Here is a 26919-nt window from a genome sequence, read left to right as displayed (position 1 = left end):
ACACTGTCAGTGCCGGGTACAGGGCAGCGTACACTGTCAGTGCTGAGTACAGCGTATCGTACACTGTCAGTGCTGAGTACAGGGCAGTGTACACTGTAAGTGTCGGGTACTGGGCAGCATACACTGTCAGTGCTGAGTACAGGGCAGCGTACACTGTCAGTGCTGAGTACAGGGCAGTGTACACTGTCAGTGCTGAGTACAGGGCATCGTACACTGTCAGTGCTGAGTACAGGGCAGTGTACACTGTCAGTGCTGAGTACCGGGCAGCGTACACTGTCAGTGCCGGGTACAGGGCAGCGTACACTGTCAGTGCTGAGTACAGGGCAGTGTACACTGTCAGTGCTGAGTACAGGGCATCGTACACTGTCAGTGCTGAGTACAGGGCAGTGTACACTGTCAGTGCTGAGTACCGGGCAGCGTACACTGTCAGTGCCGGGTACAGGGCAGCGTACACTGTCAGTGCTGAGTACAGGGCAGCGTACACTGTCAGTGCTGAGTACAGGGCAGTGTACACTGTCAGTGCTGAGTACAGGGCATCGTACACTGTCAGTGCTGAGTACAGGGCAGCGTACACTGTCAGTGCTGAGTACAGGGCATCGTACACTGTCAGTGCTGAGTACCGGGCAGCGTACACTGTCAGTGCTGAGTACAGGGCATCGTACACTGTAAGTGTCGGGTACCGGGCAGCATACACTGTCAGTGCTGAGTACAGGGCAGCGTACACTGTCAGTGCTGAGTACAGGACAAAGTACGCTGTTAGTGGGGGGCATCGCCACAGGAGCCAATCAGCAGGGGTTTCCACATGTCCCTTTTGTGACCCAGCCTCCTGTCATTTTAAGCCCTGCAAAATCATCAAAGAGGGGCAGGCTCCCCGGGCGCCTGCCTGGCACTATCCTGTGAAGATGTGCAGGGGGAAACCGTGTGAGGCAGCTCATGCCAAGAGCCCGCGTGTGAGGCAGCTCATGCCAAGAGCCCGCGTGTGAGGCACTGCCACCGGTCACTGGGTGATCACACTATATAACGCTGCATTTATTCTCGCTGAGTAATACAGGCGCAATCTGTCCATTTATCAAAGTCTCCCAGCGGCAAAAGGGGGTCACAGACAAAATCCCCCTCACTGACAATCTCACCATCTAATTCATTGTAAGGCAAGTTTGTCTTTGGGAAAAGGCACTGTATGTGAGTGTATGTGAGTGTGTGTGTGTGTGTGTGTGTGTGTGTGTGTGTGTGTGTGTGTGTGTGTGTGTGTGTGTGTGTGTGTGTGTGTGTGTGTGTGTGTGTGTATGTGAGTGTATGTGAGTGTGTAATATATACGGTATATAGATATATATAATATATAATACATGTGGCGCACCACCTTGAGAAAGGTCCCATTTGGGGAACGAAACGTCGGTTACCTGTGCCTTGTTTGTTTACATTACAAACCTATTTACCTGACTTACCTGAGTGCTGTCCTTTGATTTCGTGTGAACGGTATCGTGTGTGCGTGTGTGTGTATATATGTGTGTATATATATATATTTAAAAAAAAAATATATATATATATATATATATGCAAATATAACTGTATGCTCATCTGCATGTCTTAGGCAGGTCTGCAACCCCGCCTTTCCCCATTATCACCCAGCATACAGCACTTCCACTGCAGCAAGGGATTCTGGGAAATGACATGCAAATGAGCACACAGTGTCACTTTTTGCCTCAATAACCATTTTTAACATGGTTCCCTATATATATATATATATATATATATAAATATATATATATATATATATATAAAATAAAAAACGAATAGACGATACCGTTCTGTGGCTAACGAAATGCTTTTATTTGTGCGAGCTTGCGAGATACACTGATCTCTTCTTCCGGCGCTGTTACAATGGATAAAGCAGAAAGGTTTTATCTTACAAACAGTGCATCCTGGAATGTATCTGACTGAAGCTTATCCCTCCCCCCATGTGCAGTATGCAACTTATGACTTAAGGTGTTAAATGGTCCCTGAATGTTAGTGATGAAAGAGTGAGTGTGTGTAAATATAAATGTATGAAGCGCCCACAGTGTATACAGCGTTTTACAAAAGGTGTGTATGGGAGTGTATACCAATGGAGTGGGTAGGTATAGGAAATGTAAGAGCGTGTTGCATTACTATTAATGTGTGTAGATACTATGTGGTCCCTATTGGTATAGGGGTAGAATTACATTGTACATATGTATGTGTAAGAGACAGCTGAAGTGTGCATTCATATAAGCACTGTATGTATAGACATGGCCTTTAGCACTCATGGGAAGAGAGTTCTCTTGTGTCAGGCTAGTGTCTCGGTTTAGGCCACCGCTAAGTGTCCCGAACAGTTGCAATAAATAAATACATTTTTATTCATGCAACCGTCTCTCTTTCGGTGTTCTAAGATTACCTTTGAGTATGGCCACCTTAAGATCATTCATCTTATGGCCATAGTCAGAGAAATGTTCGCCAACAGGACTGTCTCTTGTTCCGCGCGTGATGCTGTGGCGGTGCAGGTTCATTCTCTTGTTTAGCCCCTGTCCCGTCTCACCTATGTAGTAGCAGCCCCCTGGGCATTTCATGCACATGATGAGGTACACAACATTGCTGGAGGAACAGGTGAACCTTCCTCTGATTTTGTACTCCAGATTCCTGTGGGGTATTTGTATTGTGCTCGCTGTGTGGAGCATTGCGCAGGTTTTGCATCTTGTGTCCTGGCATGGTCTTGTCTCGCATTCAGTTGTACTGTTGAATACTTCACTCCTCACCATCATTTTCTTGATTATGAGGTTGTCTGTATGATAATAAGGGTGTTTCAGTGAAGACCTGTTGCAGTCTTGTATCTTCCTGGAGAATGGGTTGTAGTTCCCTGGCGATCTTGCGTAAGGCTTCAAGGTGTGGGTTATATGTGACCACCAAAGGTACCCTGTCACTTGTCTCCTTCTGTCTGTATTCAAGGAGATCACTTCTTGGTATTCTGGTGGCTTTGTGGATTTGCTGGTATACAATTCTGTGGTTATATCCACGGTTTATGTAATCCGATCTCAAGGCTTCAATTCCACTGGCCTCTGTCTGCTGTGCCGGAGCATATCCAGTTGTATCATATGGCTGATGGTTGCATGCTTAGGGTGTGTGGGGTGGAAGCTGTTGTCCCTCAAATAGCTGGCTCTGTCTGTAGGTTTGCGGTATACAGACGTCTGTAGTTGGTTCTTCTTTATAGTAATGGTGGTGTCTAGGAAATATACTTTGTCCGGGGAATGTGATATATATAAATACAGTATATATATATGAGGTTTGTGGACGACGCTGTACTTGTAAGACCAACTGAAGCACAATGGATCCCTCCCCCAAAGAGCTCACAATCAAATTTTGTGAGCCTGGGCCACAGGGAGATACATGGAGTTCCCTGAGGTGACACGGAGCTGCTGCATTATCTGACGACATAATTGCAGATCAAGCAGTGATAAATCCTGCCCTCCCCCCGTGAGTGAGCGGAATATCCCATTCCTTTATTAGCGTACATAGATGCAGCCCCCGGCTCAGCTGTGAGTGTCAGAAAGCTCCTAGGAAGTGTCTGTTTGCTGCTTAAAGGTGTAAAATCCTATTGTTTATCTCACGCCAGCCAAGTAAATCTCCATTTTGTATTTTGTGTATATTTAAAACTTCCCCAGGATTGAATGAACAATGGAAGAGTTTCCTGAGCTACTTTTCCCAAGAAAATCACTTGTGGTACGAGCTTTGTGTTGGGAGAGAAACTTTCGGAGCCTGGATGAGGTTCTCAGTGTCACTTTTAGAGAGCTGTCATCTCGGCCTCTGACCTCCTATTCCAATACCTGGGCTCTTCGGGCAGGCTTTGTCTGTATGGACCGGTCCCGAGAGATGGTATAAACTTCTTTTGGTTAAGAAACCCTATGTGAAATTCTGTGGAACCTCAACCCTCTCTAATAGTGCGTCTGAGATCAGATGCATTGTAAGGAACCCCAACCCTCTCTAATAGCGCGTCTGAGATCAGATGCATTGTAAGGAACCCCAACCCTCTCTAATAGTGTGTCTGAGATCAGATGAATTGTAAGGAACCTCTATCCTCTCTAATAGTGCATCTGAGATCAGATGCATTGTAAGGAACCCCAACCCTCTCTAATAGTGTGTCTGAGATCAGATGAATTGTAAGGAACCCCAACCCTCTCTAATAGTGCGTCTGAGATCAGATGCATTGCAAGGAACCTCAACCCTCTCTAATAGCGCGTCTGAGATCAGATGAATTGTAAGGAACCTCAACCCTCTCTAATAGCGTGTCTGAGATCAGATGCATTGTAAGGAACCCCAACCCTCTCTAATAGCGCGTCTGAGATCAGATGCATTGTAAGGAACCCCAACCCTCTCTAATAGCGCGTCTGAGATCAGATGCAGTGTAAGGAACCCCAACCCTCTCTAATAGCGCGTCTGAGATCAGATGCATTGTAAGGAACCCCAACCCTCTCTAATAGTGCGTCTGAGATCAGATGCATTGTAAAAGCTTCTGTATTTGGTACAATTTTCAAATGACCTGAGAATTACAGGAAGCCCGGGGCACCCAAGGATCCTAGGAGTCCCCGTTGAAAAACGCTGCTTAAGGCCCGTAATATAGTGGGCACGCGCGGCACTTATAGTCGGCTGTGGTTAGCCAGCCGTCCTATACTAGAGCCGCGCGCGCGTACGGCAGTGAGCATGGAGCCAGCCGTCAGGGGGGAAGATTGCGAAAAGTACGTTTTCGCACTGCTACCGCCGTGTGTGTGTGTGTGTGTGTGTGTGTGTGTGTGTGTGTGTGTGTGTGTGTGTGTGTGTGTGTGTGTACAATGTTAATAAATAATTTATTCTTACACAACGTGTCTTTTTTTAATTTAAAAAATATATAATTAATAACACACACACACACACACACACACACATACACATATATATACAAACACACATAAACCCATATACAAACACACAGACCACTGCAAACCTGTCGCTCCCGGCAGCACGGACAAAGTGTGCGTCACGTGCATGCGCCCGCACCTACTATAGAACAAGCCTTGGACGTAATGCACAGGCTAGCAGTACCGGTGTGGGAGGGGATAGGAGGGCAGGTGTGGGAGGGGCTAGCAGTGCAGGTGTGGGAGGGGATAGGAGGGCGGGTGTGGGAGGGGATAGGAGGGCGGGTGTAGGAGGGGCTAGCAGTGCCGGTGTGGGAGGGGATAGGAGGGCGGGTGTGGGAGGGGCTAGCAGTGCCGGTGTGGGAGGGGAGAGGAGGGCGGGTGTGGGAGGGGCTAGCAGTGCAGGTGTGGGAGGGGCTAGCAGTGCAGGTGTGGGAGGGGATAGGAGGGCGGGTGTGGGAGGGGCTAGCAGTGCCGGTGTGGGAGGGGCTAGCAGTGCCGGTGTGGGAGGGGCTAGCAGTGCAGGTGTGGGAGGGGATAGGAGGGCGGGTGTGGGAGGGGCTAACAGTGCCGGTGTGGGAGGGGCTAGCAGTGCAGGTGTGGGAGGGTATAGGAGGGCGGATGTGGGAGGGGCTAGCAATGCCAGTGTGGGAGGGGATAGGAGGGCGGGTGTGGGAGGGGCTAGCAGTGCAGGTGTGGGAGGGGATAGCAGGGTGGGTGTGGGAGGGGATAGGAGGGCAGGTGTGGGAGGGGCTAGCAGTGCAGGTGTGGGAGGGGATAGGAGGGCGGGTGTGGGAGGGGCTAGCAGTGCAGGTGTGGGAGGGGATAGCAGTGCAGGTGTGGGAGGGGCTAGCAGTGCAGGTGTGGGAGGGGATAGGAGGGTGGGTGTGGGAGGGGCTAGCAGTGCAGGTGTGGGAGGGGATAGGAGGGCGGGTGTGGGAGGGGCAACAGTGCAGGTGTGGGAGGGGATAGGAGGGCGGGTGTGGGAGGGGCTAGCAGGGTGGGTGTGGGAGGGCAACAGTGCAGGTGTGGGAGGGGATAGGAGGGCGGGTGTGGGAGGGGCTAGCAGGGTGGGTGTGGGAGGGGATAGGAGGGCAGGTGTGGGAGGGGCTAGCAGTGCAGGTGTGGGAGGGGCTAGCAGTGCAGGTGTGGGAGGGGCTAGCATTGCAGGTGTGGGAGGGGGTAGCAGGGCGGGTGTGGGATGGGCTAGCATTGCAGGTGTGGGAGGGGATAGCAGGGTGGGTGTGGGAGGGGCTAGCAGTGCAGGTGTGGGAGGGGATAGCAGGGCGGGTGTGGGAGGGGCTAGCAGTGCAGGTGTGGGAGGGGCTAGCAGTGTGGGTGTGGGAGGGGATAGCAGGGCGGGTGTGGGAGGGGCTAGCAGGGCGGGTGTGGGAGGGGCTAGCAGGGCGGGTGTGGGAGGGGCTAGCAGGGCGGGTGTGGGAGGGGCTAGCAGTGCAGGTGTGGGAGGGGCTAGCAGAGTGGGTGTGGGAGGGGCTAGCAGTGCAGGTGTGGGAGGGGATAGCAGGGCGGGTGTGGGAGGGGCTAGCAGTGCAGGTGTGGGAGGGGCTAGCAGTGCAGGTGTGGGAGGGGCTAGTATTGCTGTTCAGTAAAAGGGTTAATGATGCAAACCCTACAGACCCCGGGAAGCAAAGTAAAGATATTTAGCACACTGTGTTTATTTCCACTAATGTCTCCTGAGAAATCATAATAATACACAAGTAATCATAAGGAGAGTGAAATGATTACTTCCTGTAAGGGGAAACTCCAGCTGGTTTTCAGCAATCTCCTCCCCCCCCCCAGAAAAAAAACCCTCAATATCCAGCTGATAACTCTGAAATATTGTAATAATATTTAATATATATAAAATAACCATTGCAAACAGCATGAAGAGGCCAATCTTAGTTACCCCGACTCGTACTCCAACCTTGTGGTGTCACTGATTGTACACGGAGAGTATCACGCACATATATGTATAAGAGTGAAGGACTGGGGACCACCAAGCAGTGAATATTTGTCTATGGTAATTTAACTCCTGTGGTGCATGGTAAAATTCGGCTCTGTGTGCACACTGGAAGATGCCTCGTATTACTGCCTGGCTCCTCATTTTCTTACTTGCCCCTCTCACTGGGATTTGTGGTTACAAGACTGCCCTCTGAAGTGGGGTGAAGCCATCACACTGGGCCTCTGGCAAATGAGATTGCACGCTCTTCAGGGTATGAATTCCATGTGTCCCTGTGCTTGCTTATCCGCAGCACTGTGTAATGTAGGTTACCGTTCAGACAGGATGCAGTTAAACGAGAAGGTTTATCAAACCAGAAGCCGTTCAGTTGTCAAAAATGCATTTAAATAGCGATGTAATGATGTAACCGGAGCCGGACGCTGATTGCACTGCCAGTTGTTCTAGCTGCATTCTTTGATATTGCTGATAACAAAATACTCCTATTCAGGAGGTGTTTTGCTGCAGGCGCTATCCCAAACAGACACGTCTTCTTTAAGAGGAGCGCAGGTATGAGAGCCGCTGGAATATGTTGTTATTGTAGAAGCAGAAATCCCAATACCCTGAATATCAGGGAAAAAATAGAAAATGAAAAGAGAAGTAGACAGGCCTCGTGTGTGCTTAACACTGCAGCTCTGGTTGGCAGGTTCGGACTTGACGGGGAGGTTAGGGAAAAGGCAGCTCTCCTATGAGCACGTGGCTACGTGGCGGCATCCTCATGCTAACACGCTTGGCAAGCGTTCCAGTAATATACCTAATAATAATACCGACGTTTCCATCTAATGTTATAGTAAAGCTGGGGGGGCGGGGGGGTCACTAAGCTTTGATAATGGCTATCAGAGCTTGATCTGGCAATGCAAGTTGATAGCCGTTCATGCCGAATCGAGCTTGGACACCCCTTGTTGGTCCTTAGTAATTTCCACAGGTCCCAGGGATTGGAACCAGGATCCCCTGCAGCATTCTTACCTGCCGCTCCCAGTCTGCACGGAGGCGCAGTGTGGCTGTGTACACTTATTAACCCTTTTGCTGTCAGGTGCCAACATACTCTGTCAAAGGCCTGGAGGTAGAGGGGTGAAGTATCAACGTACCCAAAGTGTGGCTAGAAGTTTGTTTTGACGCATTGCTCCATTTTCTGCTTGCGTTTGTATGAAATGTAAGGTCGTTTGCTACCTGTGGTGCAGATATTTAGATAGAGTTGTCTAGGCCAACTCCAGTCCTCAAGGGCCACCTACTGGTCAGGTTTTCAGGATATCCCTGCTTGTGCTGTGATCTGAGCCACTAATTGAGCCACTTGTGCTGAAGCAGGGATATCCTTAAAACCTGACCTGTTGGGGGGTCTTGAGGACTGGAGTTGAGCCCCCCTGGTTTAAGCCACTACAGACGGTGCATTTTTTTTCATACAAATATTATCAAATAAAGTGACCCGCAACTCCTCCTACTGACACTCCCCAAATCACAAGCGGACGCACGCGATGCAAAACGTGGTACACTTACGCAATGGGATATGTGATATGATATATTACCAATGCTGAGTGTTTGGGGATAGAGAGGAGCAGAGGCCCCAGGAATGCAGTGCGGGATAACACATTCTTCTGTGTGTGTCTACAGCAGGGATTCCCAACCTTTTTCGTTTGGAGGAACCCTTGAAGTATTTCGAGAAATCTCGGGGAACCCCTATCTGGCTGACACATATTAGGTTCGACAGGGGTCAGTCACAACATGTCTCACCTCACGAGCCACCTCTATTTCCCACCCTTTACCCATGTATTTCTCCCCATCCATCTCACTAACTCTCCCCTCTCCCGCCTCGCATGTACTTATCCCCGCGTCTCACTCTTACACCCTCTCTTCTCTCACTCGCCCCTACCTTCTGTCAATTACCCCACTCTCTCTCAATCCACCCTACAAAATACATACCAAAAAACCCTACCCCTAGGGGGGGGAGGTCTGTGGTCCATAGGAGGAACCCCTGAGACTGCTTCCACGGAGCCCTGGTTGGGAATCACTTGTCTATAGCATAAGCCTAACTAATGACACAATGACACAGTTGTGCATGGCACATTTAGAACCATATTTCCTAAGCAGTGCTATGCCATATGACACCTTCCAGCACCCTCCAGATCAGTGGTTTCCAAACACTTTTTGTTAAGGAACCCTAAGTGAAATTCTGAGAAACCCCCAACCATCTCTAATAGCAACTCGGAGATCAGATGCATTGTAAATTCTTCTATATTTGATGCCATTTTCAAATACCCAGAAAATTGCAGGGAACCCTTTAGGGACGCCCAAGGAACCCTGGATGAAAAACACTGCTCCAGATAGTAGATACTTTAGAATCAGTGTAGGTCAGACACGCTATTAGAGAGGGTTGGGGTTCCTTACAATGCACCTGATCTCAGACGCGCTATTAGAGAGAGTTGGGGTTCCTTACATGCATCTGATCTCAGACACGCTATTAGAGAGGGTTGGGGTTCCTTATAATACAACTGATCTGAGACACGCTATTAGAGAGGGTTGGGGTTCCTTACAATGCATCTGATCTGAGACACGCTATTAGAGACGGTTGGGGTTCCTTACAATATATCTGATCTCAGACGCGCTATTAGTGAGGATTGGGGTTCCTTACAATGTATCTGATCTCAGACACACTATTAGAGATGATTGGGGTTCCTTACAATGTATCTGATCTCAGACATATTATTAGAGAGGGTTGGGGTTCCTTACAATGTATCTGATCTCAGACGCGCTATTAGAGAGGGTTGGGATTCGTTACAATGCATCTGACTTCAGACGCGCTATTAGAGAGGGTTGGGGTTCATTACAATGAATCTGATCTCAGACGCGCTATTAGAGAGGGTTGAGATTTTGTAAAATTTCACATGGGGTCCTTAACCCCCCCAAAAATTGGAAACCACTGGTGCAGGCAGTACTAGCCCTTTAAGATAGCAGCCTTGTGTATATATGAGGTTGAATGGTCATGAGGCCGGTGTTAGCAGCTATGCCTCACAGGGGAATGGAGCAGGACATTAAGAGGAGCTGGGGATGTGCGTTGTGCAGAGCAAGCAGAGTTGAATCCGAGATCTGGGACCTGGGTGGACATTAGCCTCTGCTTAATAGGATGTGAGTGATAACTGTGCATAATGCTGTATTGAGAGGTCACTAAAGATGAAAAATTAGCGTCCCATTAAAGGGCTTTATTGCCAAGAGCTGCAGAGATGTAAGATGTGCTGCTGCTGCCGGCATTACAGGAAGCGGCCTGCGGGAAGAGGGAGCTGGGGGAAGCGGCCTGCGGGGAGAGGGAGCTGGGGGAAGCGGCCTGCGGGAAGAGGGAGCTGGGGCTGACACACTCCGTCCCAGGCAATTTCCACATCGTAATCGCACACGTTTTGCCACCTTCATTCTTCTGTAAACCAGAGTTGTACATACATGGAGGGGTGTCTCATCCACCCCATTAGTCTAACACTGGGAGAGGTGAAAAAATGGTACCGTCTAGGAGGGGTTCAAGATTGCTTCTCCATGGCAGTACTGAGCAGCTCTCACTCGCAAAACTGGGAACTAAAGATCATGTGGTGCCCTTTATCCTCTTTATTGTAAACTCTACACAGTTCTCAGGCTTTACTTTCCCATCATTACAACCTGTGTACATCCCAAAGCTGTCTGAATTCCTTCTGCCACCTCTTCTGGGTGGCAGTTTTGTGCACCGATGACTCCCACAACAAAGCCATTCTCCTACACTGGTGATTTTAGGCATACGTGTGAAAGAAAAGGGACCGGTTATCCAAACACAAACAGAGAAGGGAGCGGTCAGCAAAAAAAGACGTTTAAACTTTAATACAAGTGTTTACATACCAGGAAAACAGAGAAAACACACCCAGACCTGTCCGCTCTCACACACGCAGTGCTCTGCGCTACCCTCACACACCGCGCTCTGCATTACTCATACGCAGCGCTCTGCGTTACCCTCACACACAGCGCTTGCGTTACCCTCACACGCAGCGCTCTGCGGTACCCTCACACACCGCACTTTGCGTTACTCATACGCAGCGCTCTGCGTTACCCTCACGCACCGCGCTCTGCGTTATCCTCACACACATCGCTTTTCGTTACCCTCACACACAGTGCTGTGCATTACTTTCACACACACAGCGCTCTGCGTTACCCTCACACACAGCGCTCTGCGTTACCCTCACACACAGCGCTCTGCGTTACCCTCACACACAGCGCTCTGCGTTACCCTCACACACAGCGCTCTGCGTTACCCTCACACACAGTGCTCTGCGTTACCCTCACACGCAGCGCTTTGCGTTACTTTCACACACACAGTGCTCTGCGTTACCCTCACACGCAGCGCTTTGCGTTACTTTCACACACACAGCGCTCTGCGTTACCCTCACACACAGCACAGTGGTCCGCGCAGCATCATGCTTCCTAATACCATGCAATACTGTGCAGTATTATCTTGTAGTGTACAGTACTATACTATTTCACGCAGTATTACCTACATCCTCATCACAGCCCACTCACTCTGCATCTAAGAGCTGAATGCACCCTTCTTCCCCAGGGTATCACATTGCCTATTAGATTGTAAGCTCTTCAGCACACTGTCTTTATGCTTTGAGTGCACAGTGCTGTATGTGGACGAGGTCCCACCAAAGCCAAGCGCTGAGAATACATTTGGCCTTCTGTTTTCTCTCACCCTGTCCTACTCTGTATTCCTCTGCTCTTAAATGTACTGCTTTCAAATTAGCATCGCACAAGATGGTGTCATTTTAAATTCACATATCCCAGCCAAAGGGAAAAAAACCCTGCACAGCTCCATCTTCTATTCCTGCCCATCTGGCTTCTGAACACACTATTTATAGCCTGCAGATTAACCCTTTCTGTTTTTACAATGTGCATTTTTGGCCCTGATTTGCAAACAAGAGCTACCTCGCGTGGTGTGTGCCTGGGATTCTAGTTATGCAGCATAAGCGTATCCTATTCTTACTATAATACCTTAATATTATTGTTCTTGTTATCATCATCTCTTATTATTTATGTATTTAACTCCCTAACTGCCAGAGAGTGGGGGGCACATCACAGTGCTCGGTCAGTGAAAGGGTTAATCACCTCGCAGAACACGGTCCATGAAAGGGTTAATCACCCCACAAAACACAGCCAGTGAAAGGGTTAATCCAATTGCAGAACACGGCCAGTGAAAGGGTTAATCCCCTTGCAGAACACGGCCAGTGAAAGGGTTAATCCCCTCTCAGAACAGGGCCAGTTAAAGGGTTAATCCCCTCGTAGAACATGACCAGTGAAAGGGTTAATCCCCTCTCAGAACAGGGCCAGTTAAAGGGTTAATTACCCTGCAGAATACAGTCAGTGAAAGGGTTAATTACCTTGCAGAACACGGCCAGTGAAAGGGTTAATCCCCCCCGCAGGACAGGGCCAGTGAAAGGGTTAATCCCCCCCCCCCCGCGCAGGACAGGGCCAGTGAAAGGGTTAATCCCTCCGCAGGACACAGCCAGTGAAAGGGTTAATCCCCTCGCAGAACATGGCCAGTGAAAGGGTTAATCCCCTCGCAGAACATGGCCAGTGAAAGGGTTAACCCCCCCCCCCCCGCAGGACAGGGCCAGTGAAAAGGTTAATCCCCTCTCAGAACAGGGCCAGGGCCAGTGAAAGGGTTAATTACATTGGCTGATAATCGTTACCCCTGGAAGGTGCAACCACGTTTAAAACTGGTGAACGCCTATAAGTGACCGCTCCTCTCCAGAGCGCTGCGGCAGGAGTCAGAAATCCCTGTGGAAAGCGCATAAAAGCTGCGAACAGGTTACACATTAATAATAATACAACGAACGTCGCCCCAAATCCCTCCCAGACAGACTACACAGTGTGTTCGCACCTTTGCCCTTTGGGGGGGGGGGATAGTTTGGGCTGATTATTGCCTCAGTGAGGCTGCAATCCCCAATGTTCGGTCAGTGTGAGGCTGTGATAGGCACAATGCGCTGCGTACGCAGTGTGAATTGGAGCACTTTTCAGTGCAAACCATGCGGTCCCTTCAGTGGAGAGCCTGTGTAAATAGCAGGGAGTTAACAAAGGAGCAGCCTCCTGCAGCTCTCCGCGCCCCGGCCCATTTGGGGAATGAATGTGCTAAATGCTTCTTATGCCGCCTGAAAAGTCTGGGACAAAAAGCAACATAAAACTCTTTTCTTCTCTCTCCTCTCCCCCAATCCCCTTTTTGGGTTTGTCCCCCTGGGGGAGGGGGTGTTTGAGGCTGGGGGTAAGCTTCGGAAAAGCTGTTTTTTTCTTTTTCCAGTGCTCTTTTGAGTGTGAACAAGGTGCAGTGCTTCCCCTCCTCCTCCCTTTAATGTCACAAAACCCACACAGTTAGTAAACGTTGCGTGTAAACGTGACTCGCTGATCTGTTCCGCCGCGAGCCTGGGCAGCGGAAAATCCCAGGCTCATTTCTGTGAGCTTGTCCGGCGGTTTAGCACAGCAGGGTCCGCATAGAAGAGGAGTAAATATTAGCAGGTTATCTCTCCGTAACCTGCGTATCTGAGCGGTTATTTTTACCACGCTACTGTGCAAAGAAGCAAGGAGAGGAAATGTGTCCGTCTCCCAGCTGCAGGACTAGGGCAGCGAAACAGCATCAGATTTATTAGAGTCGGGACACTATTTGTATTAAGGGGTGGGGGTCCCCGATAAGTCTGTTGCAGTTTTTTATTCCACTTGCGCCCGGTTTTTATTACATTTCTCACGGCGTCGTCCTTTGCCGCATCACAATTATAAATGATATCTGACGCCCCTATCAGACACGTTCAGTGTCCTAGAAATAACTCCGATAGTAGGTAGTTATCTGTGATGGTCCCCGAGAAACTCAGGGTACAAATCTCCTGTTACAGGGCCGGTCTCGCTCTCACTCGCTATTTCTCTGCACCTGACAATACCAAACTGTCTATTTGATAAACGTCTTTCAGGTGCAAAAAAACAGCAACAGTTTTGTCTACGGAAATAATTTCTGCTGAAATCAGCGGGGATTTTTCTATTGATAATTCTGGTGCTACTGTTTCCAAAAAAATAATGTTTGTGATTGCAGAGAGTAAACTTTTATAAATAGACCCCCAAAAAGGTTTCGGTCTGACATTTTAAAAGCCAGTCCCCTGTCAAATAAGTACACAGAGGAGGGCAGCCATCTTAAATGCAACCCCAAGAGAGTACACAGTGTGGTATTTTGTGGCTTCAGAGTGCAGCTGCGTTGGGAATGGGGCTTTGCGTGGGACTGAGGTTTCACAGCGAGCCACCTGCAGGGCTCCTAGCCCGAGAGAAACGTGGACGCAATCTCCCAATACTTTGTTTACAGAGCTTTGCTTCGTAGGTGCTACACCCCGAACAGGATTAAGGAGTCGGTCTCGCCTCCTTTTGTGTTTAAGTGGTTGCACGCTGAAGCCCATCCGCCCTGCTCTGCACACCACCCTGCACCCCACAAGTGCCTGCACAGCCTGTCACCCCACAAGTGCCTGCACAGCCTGTCACCCCACAATATTACTTCTCTCCGTATCAACTTCGAGCACTTTTCCCCAACCTTCCCCCGCCCCTCCCTCCCTCCCGTGATCACAAACTCTGCTGGGAAATCCTCTTGTCGTTGTGAAATCGCTGGATATTTACGTGTTAAGTCATATTTTCCGGGTCCCTTAAAAATGGCCGCCTTTGTCTGTGTTGTATGAATTGCTGTATAACTCATCACAGCAACACAGTGGCCACTACAGAGCTGTTGCTGACACAGCTGCACAGTCTGTTTTTTTTTTCCTGATATGGGAAGCCAAGTGCATCTTGAATAATACAATGAGCATTAACACCTGGGGAGCCAAGGGGTTAAGTTGTTATGTAGGTGAGCACTTTCGTTGGATTGCATGTTTATTTTGCTTACATTAGATTCTGTTCCATGTCACGCGTGTAGGTGACATGTTTCTTTTCTCACCATCGTTCAATGTCCGGGTAAGAAAAATGCACATTTTCAAACCTTTACAAACCTTTTCAAACCTTATATGTAAAAAAAAAAATGTTGTGTGTTTTTGCTAAATATTTCTTTGGTGTTCACAGACACGTTTTCTTCAGTTTCCATACAATTTCAGTAAAAGTCCGTGGCTGTCACCAAAATTCTGCAAAATTGCTGCATTTTAAGTACTGTATGAGTTTTGTGCTTTTGGTTTAAAAAAAATGTAACATTTTGGTTTCGCTGGAACTCGATTGGTTTGGGATCTGTACAAAATGATGCGAAAACACTCAATATAAGAAGGAACATTTTTTCGAAGATGACATTTTTGCAAACGTTTGAAGGTTTTTCTTGAACCCAGAAGTGCACACCGGTTTTCTTTTTCTTTTCTTAATAAACATTCTCGGGTTTTGGTTTAAATTTTGCTGGTATTCAAAAATGAATTTTGAAATTCAACTTGGACGTCCGAACGAACTTCAGAACACACAAGGATCGGATTTTGAAACCACAAACCTGATTCTTTTTCATTTAAAAAGCCATGGGACTCGGTGTCATTCTCGGCAGAATGCAACCTTCAAGCACATTTGACGTTTTTGCAGGTGAATCGCGGATGCATAATGAGTTGCCGCGGTGTGCGCGAATGTTGATGACTTCACCACATTTTCATGAGTGGCAAAAGTCCAAAATTTGCCACTTTGCAAACTTGTGTGAAAGATTCACTATCCTGCAAGCTACGGTGTTCGTTGGCATTCAGTGATTGTGGTATGCAGTGCGTGTTCCTGCTCTACACACACTCATACACACACTACTACCTCGCAAACACACACACACACACACACACACGTTCTCTCTGTCTCCGGGTGCTGTTTCCAAAAGTGCCCCAGGCTGCAGCTCTGCACCTCAGATCCCCGAGGCCGCCCAGCCTGGCTCTGTAATAGCCACTCTCCATCTGTGTCACACGAACAGCTGATGAAGCAGGAGCCAGTGTCTGGGGCTCGCACAATCACGTCCGCCCAGGTTAGAGCGGCTCAGGGTTGCCAGGGAGCAGTCAGAAGCCATTACTGTTTGGGAGAATTTGCCCTGCGGCGGTTCCTTAGCGTAGTGGTGGAGATGGAGAGAATCGCGCGTGTTTGGGGAGCGGGAGGATATATATTACATACGTGGGTGTGCACATCCATATTTACATAGGAGGTTCACATTTTTCTTAGCTAAAAGTCAAAGGGCACGTACAGGTCTCACTGAGAATTCACACCCCTTCAGGTTGGTGCATGGGCAGAGCAGTTAAACCCCTGCACTGCTGCTGCTGACCCTTTCCTTTTCCTGAGTTCTTCTGCATTGTAAGCTTTTTGGAGCAGGAATTTAATGCGTAGACCTTTATTCTATATGCTGTGAAACAATCGTCCCTGAGCGGGAGGATATTTTAGTCTCATTGATTTGAATAGACCTGATCTCTTCTCCAGTACTGGGAAGCAGCTTCACAGCGTATTCAGCCACACAAGTATTACCCTCTGTCAGCTGGAAAGGGCTGCCGCGCTGGATGTTGCAGTCGGCGCTGGATGTTGCAGTCGGCGCTGGATGTTGCAGTCTGCGCTGGATGTTGCAGTCGGCGCTGGATGTTGCAGTCGGCGCTGGATGTTGCAGTCGGCGCTGGATGTTGCAGTCGGCGCTGGATGTTGCAGTCGGCGCTGGATGTTGCAGTCGGCGCTGGATGTTGCAGTCGGCGCTGGATGTTGCAGTCGGCGCTGGATGTTGCAGTCTGCGCTGGGTGTTTGCAGTCGGCGCTGGATGTTGCAGTCTGCGCTGGGTGTTTGCAGTCGGCGCTGGATGTTGCAGTCGGTGCTGGGTGTTGCAGTCGGAGCTGGGTGTTGCAGCCTGCGCTGGGTGTTGCAGCCTGCGCTGGGTGTTGCAATCTGCGCTGGGTGTTGCAATCTGCGCTGGGTGTTGCAATCTGCGCTGGGTGTTGCAATCTCGAGGGGTGTTGCAATCTGCGATGGGTGTTGCAATCTGCGATGGGTGTTGCAATCTGCGATGGGTGTTGCAATCTGCGATGGGTGTTGCAGTCGGCGCTGGATGTTGCAGTCGGCGCTGGATGTTGCAGTCTGCGCTGGATGTTGCAGTCTGCGCTGGATGTTGCAGTCTGCGCTGGGTGTTTGCAGTCGGCGCTGGATGTTGCAGTCGGCGCTGGGTGTTGCAGTCGGCGCTGGGTGTTGCAGTCGGCGCTGGGTGTTGCAGTCTGCGCTGGATGTTGCAGTCGGCGCTGGGTGTTGCAGTCTGCGCTGGGTGTTGCAATCTGCGCTGGGTGTTGCAGTCAGTGCTGGGTGTTAGTTGTTGGTGTTGCAGTCGGCGCTGGGTGTTGCTGTCTGCGCTGGGTGTTGCAATCTGCGCTGGGTGTTGCAGTCAGTGCTGGGTGTTAGTTGTTGGTGTTGCAGTCGGCGCTGGGTGTTGCAGTCTGCGCTGGGTGTTGCAATCTGCGCTGGGTGTTGCAGTCAGTGCTGGGTGTTAGTTGTTGGTGTTGCAGTCGGCGCTGGGTGTTGCTGTCTGCGCTGGGTGTGGCAGTCGGCGCTGAGTGTGGTAGTCGGCACTGGGTGTTACAGTCGGCACTGGGTGTTGCAGTCAGTGCTGGGTATTAGTTGTTGGTGTTGCAGTCTGCGCTGGGTGTTTGCAGTCTGCGCTGGCTGTTAGTTGTGGGGGTTTGCAGTCTGCGCTGGGTGTTGCAGTCTGTGATGGGTGTTGCAGTCTGCGCTGGGTGTTGCAGTCGGTGCTGGGTGTTGCAGCCTGCGCTGGGTGTTGCAGTCTGTGATGGGTGTTGCAGTCTGCGCTGGGTGTTGCAGTCGATGCTGGGTGTTGCAGCCTGCGCTGGGTGTTGCAATCTGCGCTGGGTGTTGCAATCTGCGCTGGGTGTTGCAATCTGCGATGGGTGTTGCAATCTGCGATGGGTGTTGCTGTTGGCGCTGGGTGTTGCTGTCGGCGCTGGGTGTTGCAGTCGGAGCCGGGTGTTTCTGCTGGGTGTTGCAATCGGCGCTGGGTGTTTGTGCCGGGTGTTTGTGCTGGGTGTTGCAGTCGGCGCTGGGTGTTTGTGCCGGGTGTTTGTGCCGGGTGTTTGTGCCGAGTGTTTGTGCCGGGTGTTTGTGCCGGGTGTTTGTGCCGGGTGTTTGTGCCGGGTGTTTGCAGTCGGCGCTGGGTGTTTGTGCCGGGTGTTTGTGCCGGGTGTTTGTGCCGGGTGTTTGTGCCGGGTGTTTGCAGTCGGCGCTGGGTGTTTGTGCCGGGTGTTTGTGCCGGGTGTTTGCAGTCGGCGCGGGTATTACAATGGGGGACACACAAAATCAACATGTTAGACCTGGATCTATATTTATGAAAATAAAATCGTGTTAAGGGGCTCGTAGTGTTTAGAAACATTCATTTCTTTTCACTGTTCATAGTGGTGCTCCAGCTTTCCTGTGCCTGCCTGTTTAGAAACATTCGTTATCACCCTACAGCAAACTGTGTTCAATATGTGAGTGTATGGAGATACTCCGTGACATCACACAATGCAGTGTACGATGTATCACGGTAATAACATTTTATATAGACTATCATTATACAATGCAGTGTGTTTATAGGGGGTGGAGGGGTTTGCTCGTCCCTCCTTCAGTCCTGAGCCATACTAAACCCTACACAGAATGTGCAGTGGTTGAGGGATCGTGCACATGGATGTCACTGCTTGGAGCCTGCAGGCGGTGTGCATGTAATGAAGAGGCCCAGTCGCTCTGTAAATAGTGAGGCTCCGATTACAGCAAAAATGGAAAATGCCGGTAATATTAACCCGGCAGCCCCCCTGTTTGGGATCTCACCTCCCCCGCCCCCTCCCCTTGGATTATTTATGTTCCTGGGGGCAGATTGTGGGACAGCCACCAATGCAGTGGGAAAAAAAAGATGTGGCACTGTGCTCATGTACAGGCGTGGCTCTGCAACAGTGGGAGATATCAGTGCAATGCGGTGCTAAGTTAGCAGTGAAGGGACATTATATACAGTATAACTGAATATATCCGGCTGGCTGGCTCGCCCGGTGTCCTGAGAAATAAGGAACATAGCCAGCAGTTAAAGTGTTAATGTGCTTGAAATAAGAAAGCAAAGCGCGTTGGACATTATATTTAAAGTACAAAGCTGTATTTGTGCTGTGAATACATAAAGGGGGTCATTTGTTTTATAAGGAGACGCCTCAGTCCTGGAAGCTCAGGTCTGTAAATGAGCATGTGGTGGTACTCTGTACCACTGTCACAAGCGGCAGAGCTGGAGGTTACTCTCACTGTGTGATGTGCGAATCGTCGTATACCTGAGGGATTAAGGAAACTGTTCACAAATCCGCAGAGGAGTGGAAGGAAAAAGGGCAGCTTTTCATTGTCATTAAAAGGGATTCACAAAATATCAGAGTCGGAGACTTTGTGTTAAAATATCTACTTCAAGAAGTCAGTGGAACATGGAGAGGAGCGAGCAGGTCATACTCAGTACCACTGACTTCCATGGATGACACTGTCACAGTAATGAGCAGGCCTAGCAGTGGCTGAGTTGGCTAAAGTAGTGTATCTATTTTAAAAAGATTTAGATTTCTTGAACACTTTGGCAAATCATTGACTGACAGATTTAGGAAATATTTATTCTGTAACAATAGAAAAGGGAAAGTTTTCCTTAAATAAATCCCCTTTTTTTGTAACAAAGTTGGTAAATAAATTCCCTCATAGTAGCACCACACGTGTATGTATTTACCCTGCGTGTATGTATGTACCCTGCGTGTATGTATTTACCCTGCGTGTATGTATGTACCACACGTGTGTATGTATGTACCACACGTGTGTATGTATGTACCACACGTGTGTATGTATGTACCCTGCGTGTATGTATGTACCCTGCATGTATGTATGTACCCTGCGTGTATGTATGTACCCTGCGTGTATGTATGTACCCTGCGTGTATGTATGTACCACACGTGTATGTATATACCCTCCGTGTAGGTACTGTATGTAGCACGCGTGTATGTACCATGCTTGTATGTATGCACCCTGCATGTATGTATGTACAGGGCTTCCTTTGCCAGCGTAGCTCTGTTCCTGGCCACAGATCAGCCCTCAGTTTATTGTTTTAGGCTTTCCTAGGACAAGCGTCTGACTTAGCTTGGGATTTATGGCTTTTTGGGGCTAATTAATGTCTGTTCTAGTATTACAACAAGCCTGGGTCCCCGTGGTATTCATACATGTCCCTCCCTTGGCCAGCAGGGAGCATACACTTTCCCCTTCCGTGTGTCTCTGGGCTAATGATGTGTAACATGAAGTAAAGAGAAACTCGCCCGCCTGATAGTGCTAATCTTCCTTTAGTTTGCATATGATTATCCCACAAGAATACAGCATCCTTTCCTAACGCTAGTGGACCTGTTTCCCCCACCCCCCTTCATCCCCCCTAAAGTTATTAGTTCAAATATTAATGCACGCAGGCGATATCTGGCTCGTGTTGATTGATGCCTTCCCAAAAAAGGGGAGACGTAGCGCTATACATTTTGGGAAAGTGGGGGCCTGCAGTGCCCGGGCAGCAGGGTTTGTCAGATACATAATTTAGACGCCCTGCGGCCATTGCTTTCAAGGCATCAGAGCCGGAGGGCTAAAAAAATAACTATGGCTCTTAAAAGTGAATGATTTTTGCTAATGCACAATTAATGCCACGGACAAGCACAAAGCGCGAGGCGCGGGGATGGAAACTTCTCATTAAGTTGGCAAGCTAGCGGTGATGAGTGTGTCTTTTTTGTCTTCTTTTAACCTTTTCAGTGCTGGTGTTGCACTCTGTCCTCTGGCAGTTCAGACCGCTGTAGGATCCACCGGGCTCATTCCTTTGTCGGGCTCATTCCTTTGTCGGTCACAATGTTCTGTTTATACGCTCAGCCTTCCATTTCCATGGCACTTGTCCATGCCCCAGTAGGCAGCCACCCCTCCTTTTACCACCTTTCTCTTTAAGGTGCCTCCACTCAAGTTTTTTCTTCGCTGACTGACACAACCAGCAGAGCCCTAAACATGGCTTTTATCTGCAGAGAAAGTGTGGGGTTACTGGGGAGACCGAGGGAGCGGCCCATCTTATCAGTCTGTTAGGAAGGAAAGTTCAGAGAGGCTTCCATTAGAAAGCTGCAGCGATAGCTGTAGATTTGCCAGGGGATCCCACCCATGGGGACTGCTCTCTCTCTTTCCTGTAGGACTATTATTGCTGATTGTCTGTGCTATATTTCTGATTTAATGAATTGATATTGATGCAGTTCCCTATTTGTTATTAACCCTTTCTCCCCCAGAGAGGTCTGCAGCACAGAGCAGTGAGGGGTTAGATAGTGTCCGTGTGTATGTCTGATAAAGCCTGTCTGACGGGGCCCGCTGTCACTCTCTCTCTCGCTGTGCAGGGGACGTGTTAGATAACAGTGTGGCCTCTCCCGGCACAGGAGACGATGATGACCCAGACAAGGACAAAAAGAGACAGAAGAAACGTGGCATCTTCCCCAAAGTAGCGACAAACATCATGAGGGCGTGGCTCTTCCAGCATCTCACGGTGAGTCACCCGCACATTACAAGAGTGACATGTTAATGACGGGATGGACGGGGGCTGCGTGTCATGTATCGGGGTCACACAGCATCACATGTTACAAACGCTCTGAATTTGTAGTAGTCATAAGGCCTGATGTATACTGCGTGCAGTGTGAGAGGAGCAGAAGGGACATAGACCATGGCACAGGATCAGGGACAGTCTCGGTGAGAAGGAACATAGGAGCAGAAATGGGAGGAGAGATATGGGGACAGTCACTAAGAATATGAAGGGTATCTGTTATATTAATGGGTGGTGCTATAGGATAGGCCATACTGCAGGGCTGGTACCACTATCCCGCCTCACACTCCTGCTGTAGTAGGAATGTCTCCCTGACGTAGGTCTATAAAAGTTGGCAGATGCATTCTAGGTGCCAGTCCAGTCAGGGAGGAGTGTTGCTTCCTGAGTGATGTTTGAGTGAGGTATTAGATTTGGGAAAGTCTCAGAGCTGAAGCTTAGGGCAGACTCTCTGCATTGTGCCAGGATGGTGATCCCCGGGTATAAGGAGTACATGGGCAGCACTGGCAACTGATACCAGTGTAATAATTCCATCGGGCGCAGTAAAGCAGATCCGTGCCATCCTCAGATATGATCAGCCAGAGGACATTCATTTGTCTAAAAGCAGATTAACCCCATGGTGCTGAAAGGGTGAGTAACCTGTCTATTGCTTGTCGGACCCTCCAACCCTGAACAGGGTAAAGATGTTTAATTTACCTGTTCTTTAGATCCATTATCTGAAAAGCCAGCCGTGTTAATTTCTAAGGAAAAGGGGAAAGACGTGGCAATGTGAGAAATAAGGCACTTTACCAACAGCTTCTTATGGTCACCCAGTTTGCAGCCAATGTTACGTGTTGGTTTTGTGTTGACTGATTTTAGCTTCACTTAAGCATCAAAATAATATGACTGGGTTGGGTGTTGAGCACTAACTCGCTTCAAAACATGCTACTGTACCTTCCATTGCGTTGAGCTGAGTTCTTAAAGCAATACCAGACCTGGTGACGTGCAGGTTCGGCGAAGGTTGTAATGCTTTCTATTGGACTAACAGGAGGTTTTTTTAAGTTTGTACTTAGCTTTTGCGGTGTTTCCTTCTTGTGTGCTGTGGCACTGCATTAGTGCTTCCCACCGCTGGGTTATAAGACCAAGAGAGGGAAACTACTTGTGGAATAATAGAAATACCAGCAGACCTCTAAATGACTCCTCGTCACTGGGATGATCCTGTAAATTCTCAGTCACTGGGACCTCATCATCAGCCTCTCCCAATCAGTGAGTTTATAGACTGCGGCAGAGACCATGAGATTATTCCACTTTGTTCTATTCAGACCAGACCCTTCATACCTTACTCGTGTTGACATTAGCTGTTGTGCAGAACTGGCTAAGCCTGTGTCCTGCAGCGGGTGGCAGCATCAGAGCGGGTCACAGTTAGAAAGTGGAACTGTCTTGATCTTGTGTGCAGGATAAAGAGAGGAGAAGGTGGAATGTATCGGGCAGCACTCTTTCTTATTAGAGTGTGACCACCGTTTGCTTTTGGCTTGAGCTGTCGCTTTCCCAAAGGTCGCTGCCCTCTGCCCACTTAGCTGAACGGAAATTCCACTGAACACTGAGCCGCTGGACTTCTTACTTAACGAAAGGCAAAATAATGAGTCCTAGGCAAATACTGACTAATTGAAAGGGCTGTAAACCCATTACATATTGGTCAGAGATAATCAAGGGTATTTAATCACTTTTATCTATTCAGGAGCAGTGAAGCTTCAACAGCAGAGCCCTGAACCCTGCCATGTGCTTATTATACTCATCATTATCAGAATTACTTCACAGCTGTTCTTTGCTACATCACTTCAGCTGGGGGCCTCACCAACCGGTACAATGTTTAACTCCTTCAATACCATCGTGCAGCCCCCCCCCGGAGACGCCACTCTTGCGCCTTAAATCTGCATCGCCACTTACTAAATTTACACGCTACTTTATCTAACCATCACCATCCTGATTACATTTTAAAATCCTCCAGAGAGAGAGCGAATTGATCTGTAATAGTATGGTCAGGACTCTTTAAAGATGGCAGCCACTGCACATATTTTCCAAGGTGCTCTGTTACTTATTAGAGCATCATGGGAATCTCTGCAGCATACGGAGTCCGATGTGTGCCCCTAGTGAGAGCAGAGTGCATGTAACCTTCAGTGCTTTGCAAGTTGCTGTCCGTTGTATATCTAAGTTATGAGGTACAGGCCTCGCTGGCAGGAGGTCAATCCTTTTACCACTGGCCGCCTAGGAGCAAAGTAGTTACCATCCCTCCTCTTCATATTAAACCAATTGTTTTTCTTTCTGTTAGAAAATTCCACTAAAAGCCCTAAAACTGCCTACCCCTGCATGCGAAACACCAGTCGCGCCCTTATTCGGACTTTGTGTCTTCCATCTGCGCTTTCTCCCCTTCCCCCCCTCGTTTCTCTCCGCTGTTCTGTGTTACAAACCCCTCGTGGTCTGTTTTCTTGGTTACTTACAGGATTTCACCCCCACAGCTCTACACTGTGCACTGTATATTCTTACCAGCAATGCAGGGCATAGTGACCTGGGCTCATTCTCATGGGGAACAGAAGCATGTTCTTTTTCCATCCTCCATCTCACTCGCTGGATGATAGACTGGAGGCCAGCTCACTCATTGGAGGGCAGGCAGGGGGCAGGCTCACTTGTTGGAGGTCAGACAGGAGACAAGCTCACTCGGAGGGCAGACAGGGTGGCTTACTCACTGGAGACCAAACTAGAGGCAGGCTCATTCGTTTGAGGGCAGACAGTAAGCGGCTCGCTCTCTGGACGGCTGGATAACAGACTGAGGGCCGACTCACTCGCTGGGTGGCATACTGGGGTCCGGATCACTTGCTGGAGGGCAGACATTGGGCGGCTCAATGGAGGCAGACTCACTAGCTGGAGGGCAGACATTGGGCGGCTCACTGGAGGCAGACTCACTAGCTGGAGGGCAGACATTGAGCGGCTCACTGGAGGCAGACTCACTAGCTGGAGGGCAGACATTGGGCGGCTCACTGGAGGCAGACTCACTAGCTGGAGGGCAGACATTGAGCGGCTCACTGGAGGCAGACTCACTAGCTGGAGGGCAGACATTGGGTGGCTCACTGGAGGCAGACTCACTAGCTGGAGGGCAGACATTGGGCAGCTCACTGGAGGCAGACTCACTAGCTGGAGGGCAGACATTGGGCGGCTCACTGGAGGCAGACTCACTAGCTGGAGGGCAGACAGGGGGAGGCTCACTGGAGGCAGACTCACTAGCTGGAGGGCAGACATTGGGCAGCTCACTGGAGGCAGACTCACTAGCTGGAGGGCAGACATTGGGCGGCTCACTGGAGGCAGACTCACTAGCTGGAGGGCAGACATTGGGCAGCTCACTGGAGGCAGACTCACTAGCTGGAGGGCAGACATTGGGCGGCTCACTGGAGGCAGACTCACTAGCTGGAGGGCAGACATTGGGTGGCTCACTGGAGGCAGACTCACTAGCTGGAGGGCAGACATTGGGTGGCTCACTGGAGGCAGACTCACTAGCTGGAGGGCAGACAGGGGGAGGCTCACTGGAGGCAGACTCACTAGCTGGAGGGCAGACATTGAGCGGCTCACTGGAGGCAGACTCACTAGCTGGAGGGCAGACATTGGGCGGCTCACTGGAGGCACACTCACTAGCTGGAGGGCAGACATTGGGCGGCTCACTGGAGGCAGACTCACTAGCTGGAGGGCAAACATTGGGCGGCTCACTGGAGGCAGACTCACTAGCTGGAGGGCAGACATTGGGCGGCTCACTGGAGGCAGACTTACTAGCTGGAGGGCAGACATTGGGCGGCTCACTGGAGGCAGACTCACTAGCTGGAGGGCAGACATTGGGTGGCTCACTGGAGGCAGACTTACTAGCTGGAGGGCAGACTGGAGGACATTCTCACTCAATAGAAGGCACATCGGGCCTTATTTAGAGAATTGTATGACCAATTTCTATGCTTCTGCAATTATTCTTATCGTTCTCTTCGATTAATTAGCAATCCAGATATAATAACTTGTTTTTGCCAGAATTAAACATGAACGCCATTTCAATTTATTTCAAGAATGTAATATTATTTCAGCCACAGAGACATGTAATGATATATAGTAAGAATCTAGACAAACTGCTGTGTCCTCCTTCCCCACCATCTTCTCTTGTTAGAGGGACTTGCTGCGTGAACTTTCTTTCTTGCAATTCTTTACTGACCATCTCAGCAGCCAATATGTTCGAATAATCCCCCCGTCAATGTATCTTTTTCCCCCCAGAGGTTTTAATTGAATGGACTCATTATTTTAATTTGTTAGGCAAATGTATTTTACATCCCAGGGTGTGTTCTTTATGGCGGGGGAGCTGCCTCTGCCGTCTTGCCCCTTCAGTTCCGTTTTGACATTCGTCCATTCATTAGTTAGCGGGATGTATAAAGGGCTGTGAATGTATTTTTTTTTTAAATCCTAAATGCCCAGCCAGCACAGAGTAACTTTCTCCATGAGCCACAAGGGTCCTTCACATATGTGAATCTATTGTCACCTATTTTAAGTACCTCTGCAAAACAAAGAAGAGGAGTGAGGGGAGACACAGAGAATGGGGTGTCCAGCCAGGTACAGGGCAGCTTTGTGTGGCAAAACCTAGAATTATCCCAATCCGTGCGAGGTGTTTTATACAAGTTAATTGTATATAATCAATATATTTAGTGCTTGTGAAGCATAGCGTGATGCATTCTCTTAAATAAATGTAAAGTAATTGACATTGTATCACATTATATCAAAAGTAGGATATCGTAAATCCCTCCGCATTATTTGCTCATTTCCAGGGTATTCAAAGTGTCGAATTTAAAAATGTCTTTAAAAAATAAATAAAAAACAGGCCATGGAATCATTTCGAATGCCTTCCATTTGCAACACATAATGCTGGGTATCCGTGCTGGTCGTCTCTTACACTTTCAGTCCGTTATCGTGCTGAGATAAGACATTAAAAAGGAAAGGGAAATGCTACTTCTTTTAATTCAGTAACTGTTCGTGTTTAATCGAATGACTGACAGTGTTTTGGAGATGTTGCCACACACAGGGCCAGCCTCCTGCCTGTGCAGTCACGTGACCAGCGGCAAAGTCACGTGACCAGCGGCAAAGTCACGTGACCAGCGGCAAAGTCACGTGACCAGCGGCAAAGTCACGTGACCAGCGGCAAAGTCACGTGACCAGCGGCAAAGTGATGTTATGGATTCAGCTTGAAAGGGAGAGGGGGGGGGGGTATGATAGAAACTTTTAAATACATAAAGAGTTTCAGCAAGGTGCAGGAAGGAAGCATATTCCAGAGAAAGAGGAGAGCTAGAACAAGAGGCCGTTCTCCGACGCTGGGGGGTGGCAGCTAAGGGGAAATACTTCTTCACACAAAGGGTGGTGGATGAATGGAATAGCCTCCCAGCGTAGGTGGT

At 49.2% G+C, this 26919-nt stretch overlaps 1 protein-coding gene across 6 annotated transcripts in view; it reads left to right on the top strand.

Annotated features, from left to right (window-relative positions):
• Positions 1–26919, top strand: part of MEIS2 (Meis homeobox 2) — a 212309-nt gene that overhangs the window by 84140 nt on the left and 101250 nt on the right. For 4 of the 6 annotated variants that reach the window (XM_075613229.1, XM_075613231.1, XM_075613227.1 and 1 more), the window contains exon 8: positions 21279–21424. In XM_075613229.1, coding sequence (XP_075469344.1) covers positions 21279–21424 — 146 coding nt within the window. The remainder of the gene's footprint in view (positions 1–21278; positions 21425–26919) is intronic. The other 2 variants (XM_075613230.1, XM_075613232.1) reach the window with 1 other exon arrangement.

The sequence above is a fragment of the Ascaphus truei genome, chromosome 9 (assembly GCF_040206685.1).
Source record: "Ascaphus truei isolate aAscTru1 chromosome 9, aAscTru1.hap1, whole genome shotgun sequence".
In the NCBI taxonomy this organism is placed as follows: domain Eukaryota; kingdom Metazoa; phylum Chordata; class Amphibia; order Anura; family Ascaphidae; genus Ascaphus; species Ascaphus truei.
Note: the sequence above shows the minus strand (reverse complement) of the source record. Positions and strands in the feature narration are given on the sequence as shown.